Here is a 15347-nt window from a genome sequence, read left to right as displayed (position 1 = left end):
AATCGAATTTCTGGTGAAGACAAACAAAGTCTTTTCGATCATCTGTTACAAATTGAAAAAAAGGCTGAAAGTTCAAAACATTCCTTCTTGTTTCGCTAACGGAACTAGATGGAAAGACAATACATCGCGATAACATTTGAAGAAAGGTTTTCCTCTTTTCACTTCCGGTGGTCCAGCGACACGAGGGTACACGCAGCGTGCGTTCGAGTGCCCAGATGCGACGAGACGTTTCTGATCCTGAAAAGTTCTGGTCGCCACATGGCCTACAATCACATACTTCCGTGCAGTCGGGTTTTTCCACGGTAGTTCTTTGTCGTGAAAAGTATCCCCATTTGGAACACCGGGACCCCTTGAAAAATCTCTCGAGATAATTTCATAAGGGTAAGCAGATGTCTAGCGAGGTGCTGTATTACTATTTCCGTTTCCGCTCCTTTCGCTACCGTTTGCCACGTGCCCTGGCACGAGAAATCATTCTTTTTGTTCATTAACCCTTCGATTGTAAGACGATTTTTGCTGGATGCTACAAGATGAAACTTTTTTATATTTATAGTTTATTCGTCCGACGTTTAGTTTCAAAAATAATATAATACCATGGTTGTGCATTATAACAAATTTATGAGGAAACGAGTTACTCTGTAATAAATCATTAACGATCGATGTACGATGAACGTTGGTCGTCGGTAGAGCATTGGCATCCTGCAAAACAGGTTCTTATTCTGGGTCTTCCTCGCTGAACTTGTATTATTTGTTGGACTTCCCTTAATTTTTGGAATTTCCGAGGTAAATGAGGATTCGACGCTTAATTAGCTCCCCTGTACCTGTGAGTAAGTTCAACGATAAAGTTTGTGTTTTCCCGCACGTAGACATATGGGGTATTCCATAGATAGAGGTGAAAGTCAAGGGACGACTATGATAATACTTCCCAAAGATTTTCTACATAACGGTACATCATAGATGGCACAATTTTTATTGGAATGGACACAGGGGATATTGACAGTATATTTTTCGAATAGATATTTTTCTAAATTTCCTACTTCTTCGAAAAATATTTTTTTATCTTACTAATCTAGATTTACAGAACGAATATGGAAGGAATTCTTTAGTATTACACCACGTTATAGTAGTATTGAAAACGATATTTTTCACCCTGAATTGTCAAGAACTTACGTAAGTGTAATACGATTATATCATGACTACTTCGATAAAGATAATTTTGTGATATGTGTTAAATTGAGAAAAATCTCTTGCTTATATAATAGATTAGGGTACTCGAAATTTCCAGTTTCCAAGTTAATTTATTTCAAAATGCTTTCCATGAATTCGCTCTTATGATATGTGGATTAAAAAAAAATATAATTTTAGTAACAATTTATAATATATTCATAATATATAGTTCCTTTTGATGTTTTAATTTTTTTCCACTAAAATGAATAGCCATCTGGCAGTGAACAACACGATTAAACCTATAATCAGCACCATCTAACAGCAAAACGTTCAAGTTCTTACCCTAGTATTTTAAAAGCAACCATTACCTGATGTCGGTATTGCAGATTCACGTAGATACCAATTATGCCTGATGACAATTCTTACTAGAAATAAACAACTGTTTTTTTGTTTCATAACTTTGTTATTATCGAATTTTATAATACCACGTGTTATTAATGTTAATCAACGAATGACGACTTTTGGAACGCAAGGGCAGAGATACTAATGAAGTGAGAAATTCGACATCACTGATTGGTTAATATCCTATCTGGTTATCATTGAAAGTTTATGTTGCTTTCTTATCTGCAGCCAATAGGCTTCTCAATTGTTAATGTTATTTTTCACCTGTCATATGTTTGAAGATATAACCAACCTCAACTATTTGTTACTTTAATCAAATTCATATCTACGAAGATAAAGCGGTTTTTGTTGTCAATTTCGTGTAGGTATCATCGAACAACAATCGTTTATTTTCGTCTACATTCAACAACTAACGATATTGTTATGCATATTACTACATTAAATATTTACAATGTGATTAATCCACGGTCGAACAAAGAAAAGAAATGTTCGAGTTAAACATTTTAGTATCCTTTTATTGCCTCGCAACTGTTGCTGTTTTCGTGGTATGTAACGCCTTTTATTTATCAATGTCTTCGTTTAAACATATTACAATTATTTACTTTTTAAACAGGACACATCAGTAGTAAACAACAATTCTTTTTGCGTAATTAAAGATCCTGTTTTTCAAGTTTTCAATTACAATTTCACCAGTCTTTCGGATCCTACAAAAGATACTATTTTAAATGATGATTATTTAAATGAAACTGTGAGAATGCAGCTATGTATTCCATTGAAACAAAAATGCAATGGAAAGGATGGTTATGGAATCTGTATGACACGTAACAACACAGAAATAGGAATAGGTTCTTTTTATATTTCTTAAAAGCACTAATTGGAGCACTAATTCTTTTATTTAACAGAATCATTAAAATTTTGTTGCATTATAGGAAAGATACCTCCAAAAGTGAATGTAAAAAATGGGAGAATACTATTTGTATTTACAGGGGATAATTGTACACAAACAGAGAACTATACTGTAAATATTATTATGAAGTGTGATTACGAAGCTGGAAATAATCCTCATCATGAATTAATTTCTCATGTAAGTATACTAAAAGAATATAATATTATAGCATTCATTTTAAAAATAAATAAATGTTTTAATTTTTGTGTCATTACTAATACTTCAGACAGAGGACCAATGTCAATTATATAAAGTCTGGAAGACTGCTCTTGCTTGTGCTCCTCCAACTGTACAAAATTGTACAGTAATAGATAATGGATTCCATTATGATTTATCTCCTTTAACAAGATATTCAGAAAATTATGTTATTCGTGTGGGTACTGAGTTGTTGCCAAAAATTATATTAAACATTTGCCACTCCGTGATATTTGAATATAATGCCTTGTGTCAAATGCGTTCAGGAGCTTGCTTACAAAAAAATACTGATTCATCAAAACTTGGGTATGAATATTCTATCTTGAAAATATATTTGCAGTGTTTTATTATTGACAAATGAGTTTTTTTATTGACAACATATTATTATAGATATACAAATTTGGGTGATGTAACACACCCACCATTTATGGAAAATGGTAGATTAAAACTTGAATATCAAGATGGAGATATGTGCACAATGAAAAATATTTCTGTACCACACATTAAAACCACCATTTATTTTATGTGTGATTTCAATGCTGTGGTAAGTTTTGACTTACAATCTATTATATTTAATGGTTGCATTTCCTGTAAATGTTTATTTCACATTTAACAGGATACAATTCCAGAGTACATTGGGGGGAGTGAAGAGTGCCATTACCAAATAATATGGAAAACAGCAGCAGCTTGTAGCATAGAATCTTTGCGTAATCATAGTGTAATAACTGCTGGCAAATGTACAGTAACTAATCCTCTTACAAATTTTACGTAAGATTAATTTCAATTTTTGTATACATGGATTATTCGCGAAATATACATTGAAAAATTTATAATAAATTATATGTTATAGATATAATTTGCAATCTTTAACTCACGCTGACTATGACGTCACCGCTCAAAATGGTATACAGTATAAATTTGGAGTATGTAAATCGCTTGATGACATGAAATGTTCCTCTGAAACAGGTTACTTAATGAATGTTTTATATATCTCTTGTTTAATTTGCATACCAATAATTCAACTAGTTTATTTTTAAACATAGGAGTTTGCCTTACCAAAAATAGTACATCTATAGGAAAATTTAACACAAATTTAATGTGGCAAGAGGGTGGACCATATTTAAACTATACAGATGGGGATTTATGTGAAAATGGGCGTCATCGTTATACAGTTATTGCGTTCGTATGCGGAGCAGAAGGAGCTTCCAATAAACCACTTGTCATGGAACAAAGTCCTTGCCAATTAATTATACATTGGAGCACCAATTTAGTCTGCGAAAAAAGGGTAAAATATTATTGAAAATTCTTTTAATTATTTGTATATGTAATCATTACTTTCTGATCGTGTAGTTAATGTTTAAGAAATATAATACAATAAAAATGAAAATTTTTACTTAACAGATAAAATGTGCTACAACTGACAATGAGATAAATTTAAGTTCATTGATCAAATCTACTGGTAATTATATCGTGAAAGTGGACAAAAATACAGAGTTTCATATAAATATATGTCGACCATTAGTATCTGTCCCAGGATTAACATGCGCTCACGGCAGTGCAGTATGCAAAGCATACTTGAATTTGGATAACGAGTACGTAAATGAAGTTGTAAGTAAAAGTGATGTATTATCATTTTTTAAATAATAATAAATAACCAATGTTTATTTTTTAATCAAAGTTGTGCATTTGATTATAGAGTTTAGGGTTTCCAAAAGAAAGTCCGATATTAGACTCAAATCGGGAAACAGTGTTACGTTATATAAGCGGATCACCTTGCCCTGAGAATCCAAATAAATTAATTTCTTCAAACTTCACGTTTCCATGTCGTTACAATGATAAGGTAATGATTAGACTATATTTACGCGTAGCGTAAATTACGTGTATTTACAGCAATTATGATTGCTTTTTTAAGGGATCTCCAGAATTTAAAAGATACGAAAATTGTACTTACGTTTTCGAATGGAAAACGAGTCTAACATGCGGGGCTGTAATGGGAAATTGGGCCTCTCCTTGCATTATAAAAGATCAATTACTTTCACAAGAATGTAACCTGTCTTTGTTACATAAAGATAAAAAAGTATACCGTGTAAGTTGCTAATATTTAATAATCTTAACAATAATTAAAAGTCGCAAAGGGAATATTTATAATGGTGATTTTATAGTTGGAAGTAGAAATAAATAATTGTAAAGCAGTTTCCATTAATGATATTACATAATATCTTATTTTATTAAACAATAACAAATTATTAAATATGCCTGTTAGCATTTTAAAATCGGACATGAAACTACAGGTGAAAAACAAGCAAGGGAAAGAGTATAGTATAAGTATATGTGGTGAAGAAAAGTTCTGCAGTGGTTCTGCCGTGTGCCAAGGCAGCAAAGGTTATGGATCCTTGGCCAATGTAATTTTTGATTATGCCAGAGATCTTATAAAACTTCAGTACTCCAATGGTGATAAATGTGTAAATAGTAAGTAATGCGTATAATACGCGTTGGGTACTTATAAAATAAGTTGAAAATTAATCTTTTTTATTTCTTGTTAGATTTCTATACATCTGAAGTGCGATTTATATGTAATAATTCTGTGGGGATTGGCGAACCAAAGTTATTGTGGGTACGTAAGAGTATCCCTGTTTTTATGAAACATTCTTGAACACCTTCTTTAATTTTTAAACGTAGGAATCGCAATGTAGCGTAGAATTCGAATGGCAAACGAGTGTTACTTGCACTTGCAAATCGAGTCCTAGCGATCCTACCACGTCGTCAAACACCCATGGAAACGTTGAAGATTTTTCTTCTAGTCATAGTAAGTATTACAACGACATAGAGACGATGACGATGACGGTCACTATTATCTGTTACAGCTGGCACGGTAGCAGGTATTGTATTGGGAGTCATCGTACTGGTAGCAGCGCTGCTTTATTTTCGAGATCCAGATAAGCGAGCGTGTTTACGTTCCTGCTGGAATCCATTTTCTTCGAGAAGAGGCAGTGGGCGCGTTCAGTATTGCAGGGTAAGTTAAAAAAAATGAGTTTTATTATTATCATACTGCTTTGATATGGTTTGATGAGGTTATTTAATATTCGGATGTTTAGCACTCCACACTTGCCAATTAGGGAATAGTTAATTGATATGTTGTGTATCTTAGGTCGACACCACGGAGGAGGCATGTCTTCTTCTCGATGTTGATCCTACACAGTGTCAGACGGACAGTGATGACGATCTGTTGAACGCATAGTCACATCCCGCTGTTGTTATCTTTCTACACCTCACTTTATCTAAGTCCATAACTTATACGAGAAAAATTGATCGAACGCATATAGCATAATTTTTGTTTCGTTTATTATGACCATTGTTCGGATCGGATGACATTAATTCGAACTTTGTTATTGCGATTCTGTGCCATTAAATATTATAACCATTCATAAACATTACATAACTCTGAGAAATTACTTCAGTTGATGATTGTTTGTTATTCCTCAAGCTGGGCTTGTTGTGTACAGACACACAAACGAAATTTGTCGCCTCTCGAATGCAAAGGATTAAAAAGTTCCTATCTATACTATTCAATCGTTTATACGGGACAATTAGAAATTTATCGACAATTTTGATTTTACTTTTTATACGGGTTAATTAAAACGATTTACATTGAATACATCGTGTCTTCCGACTCGTGATTCAGCGAATTTGAACTTTTTTTTATCATTTCCATCAATTTTTCTTTTATAGTTTTCTGTAAAAGTAATACACAGATTTCTATGTTTTTTTAATAATTTTTTTTTTTTATTATATTATACAAGCATTCCAGTGTGTTTTCGTTTATCACGTGACTAAATAAAGGAAAATGACGTCTAATATTTCCTATATTAATTTACGATCTATACTACGTTAATTTCGAACAGGTTGTCCTATTTTTAGGTTGTCTCTTTAATAAATTATTTATCTTCAAATTTATTTGATTATTAAAGTAAATTTTTGAAATTGATCATAAAAATGTCTTCGTTTACAACAATCTGCTCACATTACGTCACTTTCGAACAACTCAAACTGGGGGCTTGAAAGCTTTTTCGAAAGTGGAAAGAAATTTTGATCACTTTATTTTCATAATAAATTATTTTTTTAATTATGTTAATAGTGATTATAGCCATAATTTCTAAGAAAACTACAAATGTACGCTGTGTACGAAGCTCGAATGCTTTGTGAAATAGCCAGATATAAGATCGACTAAATTTGTAATGATTTATATGTAATAATTTAACGTGTAAATTATTGGATAGCAGAGTTTGGCTGTCTTGTTGTATCCTTGTAACTATATAAGTATGTAATTTGTAAGAATGTACTTAATGTGTATATGAAACATTTCAAAAATTGTAAAATCTCTAAGTAATACACTTATTACTTACGAATCCTTCAACTATGCATTCCCTTTCCATTTTATATTAGGTGTATCTATCGAACAATTCCCTCTCTCGACACGTATGATTCGATCAGTGGATCAGTGGACTACCAGTGATCGATACTTACCTCAGTGAGTAGTATAAAAAACTGATCTCCCCCGCTTTTTGCCACCCTTATTTGTACAATCCATCCGTCTATTTCAATTCAAATTTATCTTCGTAAAAAAGAAAGTAGCGAAGTAGAACGAAACCGACAAAATCCATAACGACAGCAATTGATTTTTATGACGGCACTACTGTATTGATATAATACAACAAATTTATTTTCACATAGTATGTCGTTATAATATGTATATATAATCTGGACATTAAAATTAAGATACACGAAGGAAAATCATCCCTAAACGTGTCACATCCGATCTCATAATTACAATGCTCTCTCTCTCGTTCTCGCTTTCTGTATCACTCTGTTTCTAATCGATAGAAAATAATAACGAAATCGCGTTATTCTCAACAAATTCTATATCCATAAAATGCAAATGTGAAATTCGAGGAAAGAAGAGTGTTCGTCGAGTTCGTCACTAAACAAATAAAAAAAAAAAAGAAAATAGACCAAACTCGAGCGGTAAAAGTGTTGAGTGCTTGTGTTCGTGTGTACGTGTGTACGTGTGTACGTGTGTGAAAAGTTTCGTGTGTACAACAGCGTGTCTCGTCGGACAGGACAGGAAACGAATTCAGTCGTAACAGCTAGCTTTTGTTTTTGTTTTTTTTTTTTTTTCGTTTACAGCACATACATCCATTATACGTAAATGGTTCGTAGCTTAGTATGGTTTCTCTATTCTTGTATAGCAACGCTAGAGCTTCCTCGATTTAACAAACGGAACGCGTTCTTCAATCTGCCGCCGATGCGCCATTCATACTCGTAAACACCGGATGTCGAAGATGAACGACTGAGCCCGTGCATCATTGGCAGGTTGTGACCAATGGAGGGCGAGACCTGTTCAATCATCCGGAAATGAACGGTCTCGCCCGCGATGAATCTCTATTACTGGCAAAAGAAAACGTTTTCCCCCATAATGGAGAGGACTCACGAAGTTAACTAGAGGTGCACAGGAGCCGTTACTCTACGAAGCGTCCGATAACGCAAAATCAAACGTGTCAAACGCATCTTACTCCCAATTTTAACAAATTCTCCCCATTCTTGTTCGCGCATCTAATACATCCAATCCCTCCTGTCGGTCATACCGAAACGCACGCGACACGTTTACCTAGGTGTTCGGGTCCTAGCGTATCCTAACGTATGCGATCATTCGAATGCGATCGGCATGCAACGGTAACTCGTTCCACCATCCTTGCCGTTCGAATAACGATTTCGTTTATCTCCTACATTTACAGTATTATGTACAACTGTTTGGCACCGAAATTGTCTCTTAATCGAATGATGCCAACGAAGGGTCCAAAATATGAACACGATCCACGATGTTCCCCGGCCACGACGATCCAACTAGCGTCGATCCTCGATTTCTTCGGTGCCACCTTTCGTTCGTGTGAAGGTGTCCTATCTTGCGTTTGTATACGAACGTCGCTGCTCGAGTGGTCGACGTTTCGTTTCGTCCCTTTTTGCGTCAGAACCGAGGTGTATCGAGAGGTGTCCAAACAGCATGAAAGTGTTAGCACGTTAGAAGTTCCTCTTTTTGGCATAGTTTAGAAATGTACATGTCCGTATGTCCTTTCACCACGTTACAGCGGAATGTGTTTTGCATACCGTGTGGCTCTTGCAATACATCCCTTCATATAGAAAGGGCGTTGCTAGAGCCGAAGATTGAAGCATTGCCAAGTCGTCTGCGATTTATTTTTTATTATTCCGTTTGCGTTACATTTGTATTCATCGAGACGAGTTGGCGAAATGCTTCGCTGACAATGTTAACCCTTACTTAAACGCGTTACATTTACTCGTCCTCGTAGATAGTTTCTTTTTTTGTTTTCTCTCTTTTTAGTTTGTTCTCGTAACCTATAAAATGACTGACTGCCACTGGTATTTGATCTTTTTTGTTATAAATTCCAGACTGCCCAGCAGTCAGACGCACAACAGTTATCACAACTTAAAACGGTAATACTAATACATTACTCTTTTTTGTAAATATATTAATATTTAATCATAAATATTATATATTTATTTATATATATATTTATATATATATATTTATATATATATATACATATATTATATATATATATTTTATATATATATATATTATATATATACATATATTAATAACAACTGATCTTTTTTATCGTGTCCACAGTACTTACTTGTGGATTAGTAAAATACCATACGAAACGCCATTGTACGATTACGATTCACGTCATTCTCTCGTTCACGGGACCAAGTGACGGGCTACGGTAACGCAAAATTGCGGAAGTAAATGGGTTGTCAAAGCGGATTAAACGGGAGGAAACGGTGCGATCAATGTTGCAATGTTTGGTTAACGTTGTGTCCGCGGTTTGGTTCCCGTCTCTTTCTTCCTCTATAATACGTTATAGTTCGGGTTTCTTTCACTTTGTTTCACCATCGTTCTCTTCTTTGTTCGTTTTTTTTTGTTACTAAAAAAATATCGATCGAAGCTACGTACAATGCTATATAATGATTATTAACATTTAAAAATGAGATCTATTTTTCATCCTAGCAACTCGGGAAGGGAACATTAAAGATTACTCGAGTTCATTATTGAAATGTCCATAAACGAGTTGTTTCATCCTGCGGTGTTCTTTTCCTTTTAGTTGTTCGATCTTATCGTGCGTGCGTCATGGATTCTTTATCCTGGCTATCCTGGAAGGAGCTCCCCGTGTGTTGTTGGTCTTCGTTATGAGCGGAGATAACTCTCGTGCTCCTTGTGCCTACGTAATAAGTTCGTAACGGAGCATCGCGACCATTGGGATCGCGACTCGACGCTCAGACAGACGAATTTCGAGGCCGATTTCATTTGTTGCGCGCGATAGCGTTGCGATGTTTCTCGCGTAAACACGTGGTACTTGTGACGTGACATCCTGGATCCGCTTGCACCGGAAACGTTCTGTCACTCAGAAGATTTCTGGTTCCGGTTCGCTCGAGGGCGCGGCCTGAAGGGCCAGCTGCATGCTGGACTCTGTATTACGCCGTTTCATTTTACCCTTGGTCTTCTTCAGCATCGTGGCCTAGGAAGGGACAGGGTCACAGGGGGCGCACAAAGGAGCAATTTGAGAAAATGTCAATGCCAGTGACCATGTAAACAGCAATACCTCGACACTCCTTACACAGCCAGAACTTACGGACAAGAGGATGATCGTATATCAACAGAAGTAGAAACAAAGAGTTATTTAGCACTCCAAGGACATCTGCCACGACCTTCCTCAACGCTTCAAGACGAATTTTAGGTTCGATGTTCTTGATGGTCAAGATTTGTAAAATGTCAGGTACTCTTTTAATTCACTTAAGTGTGATATTTAAGGGATGCAAATTTCGACAAATTTTTATTATAATGATTGGTGTCATAGTTTGCTTGTATGGAAGTTTGATCTCCAAATTCGCAGAGTCCTTGAAGTGTTAATGCCTCAAGCTAAAAAATACTATTGGAAAAAATATGCATAACAACTAAACCACACACAGTGTTGTGAAAAAGTATAGACTTCACCGTAAGAATAAAATGGTATTTGAACATTGTATTTGTACAGAGATTTAAATCTTTGTTTAAGTACTCGTCTTCTTCCTTTCCTTTTGTAAATTATTTAGCCGAATAATTATTATTGTATACAAACCTGCAATTCTTCACAACATTGTGTAACAACAAGCTTGAATGGCGCTGAGCATTTAGGTATGTCAGGGTAACTAATAAATTCCTGAACAAAGTAAAATCTTCAAGGTATCGTTACTCTCTCGATATAGATTCCGAATCAAATATAAAAATATAATTGTCACGCCACAGAAGTATAATAAAATTATAGCAAAAATCACGTATAAACAGCGACTCTCACCAAGGATGACACCCAACTAACGTATCAAACTTCTGCAAATATTCCCAAAGTTCTTTGAAATCATGTTTGAAGTCGTCCAAGCTGTTTCCCAATATCAACGATAAAAGGTGGTTGTATTCCACGAATTTGTTAATCACCCCCCATACATCGGTAATAGTGGCACAGAAGGGCTACATGCGACGGAAACATCGACTGGACATTTACTATACAGGAGATACATGTAGTGTACATGTTGCGCATGGCGTACCCACACCGAAACTCCCTCTCATTGTTGCAGAAATCTGCACAATCGGGGAGTCTAGGCGGAGCACCGAAACTTGAATCATGAATTTAATCGACTAGTCGCAAGCTGCGGTTAGGTTTTGTTGGTACACTCGTCCGTGCTCTTGCCCCCCTCCCCATTAGCGGGTGGAATCGACGGTTCGGTATTCCGACGCTTGATCTTATTTTTCTTCAACATGGTAGCCTGGAGTGAACAAAGGAACAAGGAGATATTAGTCAGTGTGCGAACAGGGGAGGGAATGCATGCGCTGCCGGACACCAGCAGTTGGGTTTGTGCTTTTTTATGAAGGCAGCGCAGAGCGTCACGATTAGTATGATTTAGCGGCCAGCGTGAACGGATGCTCTTGCAGAGAGTCAACGTGCGACAAATATGTATCGAGTCGTCCTCGAAGATCGTGACGATTTTTGGTAATCAGCATATTAGGTCTGAGTATATCAGAATAATTGAAGGCAAATGACACGTGTGTATATATTCTAAAAGGTACTGAGATATTTCAGGCATCGTTAGGAAAACGTTTAGCGTGTATAGATTTATTTTTGTCAGTCTCGCGTGCTCTTGAATGTGGAAGGAAACAAAGCAATAGGCCTTTGATGCTTTGATGGAAATGTTTATGGTGAAGGTGCTGTAGCTGAAAGAACTCGAATGATTTGCTAGCTTCAAAGCTGGTGATTTTATCCTTGATGATTAGGTGGATCATCCACCACTGATGAAGCAACTGATGATATTTATAGTGACACTGAGCAAAAAAGATGACGAGGAAAGCTGAACCACCCTTAGCCACCGCCAAAAGTTGATCTTCATCTGAAGAAGTCATGCTTTGTGTCTAGTGGGAAGGAAATCCTATATTGTGAGCTTCTATGTGGCACCTACGTTATTTACTAGGTGTATATAGAATTTATTGCTGCCTTTAAATTTTCCTTAAAATCGGCACGATCTTTCCGAACAATCCAATAGGTAACCCCATCGTTCTATGTGAAATCGAACAGCATGAGTGAGTACCGACCACGATATAGATAGAGATAATAACATTAGCATCAAGAGTCAACCTTATCCAATCGTTAACCCTTTGCACTGTAACTGTGTCTCCTAGGCATCAGTGATGTCTGGTGATCTGGATTAAGCGCGCTTAAAACGAAACGAGAAAGTTATTTCCTTTAAATTACATTAAATTACCAATTCGTGTCCTTAATTTTCTTGAAAAGATTAAAACAACCATGCCAAGATGAATTTTCAAATCTTAGGAAACTTGGGAAACTTGGGGAACTACCGTGCCCAAAAACACTGTAATTAGAAAAAACGTATAACATCGATACAAGTAAGGAATCACGGAGAAGTTGTGATGCAAAGGGTTAAATGGAAATACAAAGTAGTGCAAAAATTGGGGGGACATTTAAGTGTTTCAAATATTAGCGAGGGTTTGGAGTTTACTCTTACGGTGCGTTACACCCACTCTGTTCTATATTTCAACGGAATTATGGGGTTGTTACGATTGTCTGTACCAAGATTACCTTCAGTGCTGACTTTAACACTACGATATCCCCAGGACTCTGAACCCACGGCTCTCCGTCCACTTGTACTGGTGTGTCAGATTGCAAATGAATCTTTATGTGTCCTCCCTGTGAGAGGTAGAGATATGATAGTCAGTACTTAACGACGAGGAGGAAGGAATCCTTTATTGTTCGAGTCTTGTTAAATAACTTTATCTACGATATTCTTACTATCGTATTATGATCAGAGAATATTGTTCATCAAATTAGACGCCTGACGTAAATTATTTGCATTTCTTTGGCTACTGGATTAAAAATTACTGGATTTTAATCAGACCTTACCTGGGCTATCCTCATCCCCCCACGAATACCAGATTGAATTTGTCCAAGATGCATCACACCCGTGACGCCCACTACCTCCAGCATGCCATCCCAGTGATTTGGAGTATAAAATTGATCTTCCTTCGTGTCTGATCCCCAGGGATTCGCCCCAGAACCCCAACTATATTATCCGGGAGAGAATCATTGAAAAAACGTTGGATAATTACAGGTCAAAGGACTTAGAAATCGAGTAATACCTTAAAATGTTAAGAATAATTATCCCTTCGACTTGAGGCAACTCGACGAGTCTTCCGTCCACCTCCAATCGAATTTCTTTGTGCAAGTCCTTGCAAGGTGTCCTTTTCACCATTTTCCGCAACCCCATCGTCACATACTTTCTCTTGTTGTGCAATCTGCTCTTGAACTTGTCGGGGTTCTCTTCTCTGGCGTTGTGGAAGTCCAAACACAAGTCGGCGTCGAGACCAATACCGAAATAGTTGTTCATCACGAATATTTGCGTGTTGTCCTCGCTCGTCGCGCCAACTCCTGTAATATTTAGACGCAACATGTTTTTGCAATTTCACTGTTGCACTTTAATCGAGGTTTCTGAGAATAGTTATCGATAAGCCTACGCTATCTCAATTTACAAGTAGATTCTAATGGGACCGACCTCCTGTATTGGGTGTCATCTGCTTGTCTTCCTTCTCTTCTGGATGAAAGACTACAGTCCATCTGTCCAAATGAGATTCCTCGGCGTCGATGACGTCTCGGAGAAGAGTCAAGGGATCCTCGACACCTGTGTAACCAGGACCCCAACACAGAACCCTCGCAAGGTCGTTTCCTGTTCCCAGAGGAACGATGGCGCAGGCAGGCGAGGAACATTCGCTGTCCTGGCCCACGTTGTCCAGACACTGCAGGACCCATCCTATTGTCCCATCCCCGCCGCAAACCAGGATTTTGTAATCCTTTATGTGACGGAAAACGTACAGTCTGCAATGCAATGGAACTCGTATCAATAATATCCAAAACAACGAAAAACCTAGTATTAAATTTTTGTTATTATTAAAGATGGTACTTACCCAGGAAGTGGACCTCCGTTGTCGAGATCGAACACCTGATAGGGATTCAGGAGTTTACGAAAGCTGGAAATCAACTGGAGTCCTTGACAACCGCCAGATTTCACATTGACGAAGACGAGCAAAGGTTGGACACCAGGTGGAACCATACTGGGCTCGATGCTTGGTAGCAGCATAACTATAACGATGGGAATATCGAATTAACTCGCTGTAAAAATGACATTTAACATAGATCGATGGGTGAAACGATACCTAAAAGATGCTTGTCCTCGTATTTTGATTCTCGTAATGTGTACAACGCTCTGACCGCCTTATTCGCATCCTCGTAGATAATTACCATCGAGCCGTACTCGTAGTATATGGGACCAATCGAGGAGAATTTGTTTTCTGGGAAAATTATACTCGAACAATTATCAAAGTGTATCGATTATCGTATGATTCTGGTTAAAGACCAACAAAAACTCGAGCAGTTAATCGTGTTAAATATTTGTAAATTCTGTTGCTTAGTCAGAGCTGGTTACCTTTGCCTAAGAATTCCGTCAACATGTTCTCGTAACTTCTTTCAGAGAGATTCGGCGGCAGGTTACCCACGAATAACGCTAAGTTAGGTCCATGGGGGTCTTGTTTCAGCTGGAGGTAAAATCGCATCAGCTCCATTTGTCTGATCGAATCTTTCCCTAGCTGCTTGACAATATCCCATGGCTTTTCCTCGCGAGTTAGAACTCTTTCGGTGACTGGACGAATGGAATAATACATCCGTCATTATTTATGATACTAATGATAATAATGAAAGTATCGTATAAAACACAAGGTTGATCGTTTTCCTCTCTAGACCTTCGTAGAAATTAATTTTTGATTCATAGAAATTTACCACCGCGGTCGAGAAGAATCTCGCTGCATCTGTAATCCTCCGACTTGAAATTCTCCAAGCCAAACTTCTGGAGCGCTTCCTCGATTAAGTCCGCGACCGTTGACGTTTCCGTGACAGGTACTATGCAGAATGACTCTGACACCTGTAGCTTACCAGGATAGACGCGCACTTCTCCAGCTTCGCTATCCCTGTAA

General features: G+C 37.0%; 2 protein-coding genes and 1 long non-coding RNA gene across 12 annotated transcripts in view; 1 reads left to right on the top strand and 2 right to left on the bottom strand.

The window, feature by feature from the left end:
• Nucleotides 1-23: 23 nt before the first annotated feature.
• On the bottom strand, nt 24-1663 carry LOC128876814 (uncharacterized). The gene is made up of 3 exons (XR_008457122.1): nt 1533-1663; nt 591-818; nt 24-520 (listed from the first exon to the last, which is right to left on the bottom strand). It is a non-coding gene; the product is annotated as an uncharacterized LOC128876814 (long non-coding RNA).
• On the top strand, nt 1583-7712 carry LOC128876783 (cation-independent mannose-6-phosphate receptor). Of its 2 annotated transcripts, none has more exons than XM_054123446.1 (17): nt 1583-1715; nt 1932-2111; nt 2180-2411; nt 2496-2650; nt 2739-3013; nt 3098-3251; nt 3324-3475; nt 3558-3673; nt 3751-3992; nt 4109-4315; nt 4404-4547; nt 4620-4793; nt 4999-5176; nt 5251-5321; nt 5387-5513; nt 5572-5720; nt 5856-7712. In XM_054123446.1, the coding sequence occupies exons 2-17, from the start codon at nt 2052-2054 to the stop codon at nt 5943-5945; spliced, it is 2526 nt and encodes an 841-aa protein (XP_053979421.1). In that variant the 5' UTR covers nt 1583-1715; nt 1932-2051; the 3' UTR covers nt 5946-7712. The 2 variants fall into 2 exon arrangements, with proteins under 2 accessions (XP_053979421.1, XP_053979420.1); XM_054123445.1 differs by having other exon boundaries at nt 1623-1740.
• The window catches only part of LOC128876781 (diacylglycerol kinase theta), a 23962-nt gene continuing 16018 nt past the window's right edge, over nt 7404-15347 (bottom strand). For 7 of the 9 annotated variants that reach the window (XM_054123431.1, XM_054123433.1, XM_054123434.1 and 4 more), the window contains 9 exons: nt 15154-15341; nt 14804-15016; nt 14535-14669; nt 14286-14460; nt 13877-14196; nt 13464-13752; nt 13228-13387; nt 12907-13014; nt 7404-10299 (listed from right to left, as the gene is read on the bottom strand). In XM_054123431.1, the coding sequence (XP_053979406.1) occupies nt 10186-10299; nt 12907-13014; nt 13228-13387; nt 13464-13752; nt 13877-14196; nt 14286-14460; nt 14535-14669; nt 14804-15016; nt 15154-15341 (1702 nt within the window). In that variant the 3' untranslated portion in view covers nt 7404-10185. Of the gene's footprint in view, nt 11582-12906; nt 13015-13227; nt 13388-13463; nt 13753-13876; nt 14197-14285; nt 14461-14534; nt 14670-14803; nt 15017-15153; nt 15342-15347 lie in introns of all 9 variants that reach the window. The other 2 variants (XM_054123432.1, XM_054123440.1) reach the window with 1 other exon arrangement.

This window comes from Hylaeus volcanicus, chromosome 5, assembly GCF_026283585.1.
Source record: "Hylaeus volcanicus isolate JK05 chromosome 5, UHH_iyHylVolc1.0_haploid, whole genome shotgun sequence".
Lineage (NCBI taxonomy): Eukaryota > Metazoa > Arthropoda > Insecta > Hymenoptera > Colletidae > Hylaeus > Hylaeus volcanicus.
This window is presented reverse-complemented; position numbering and strand designations above follow the sequence as displayed.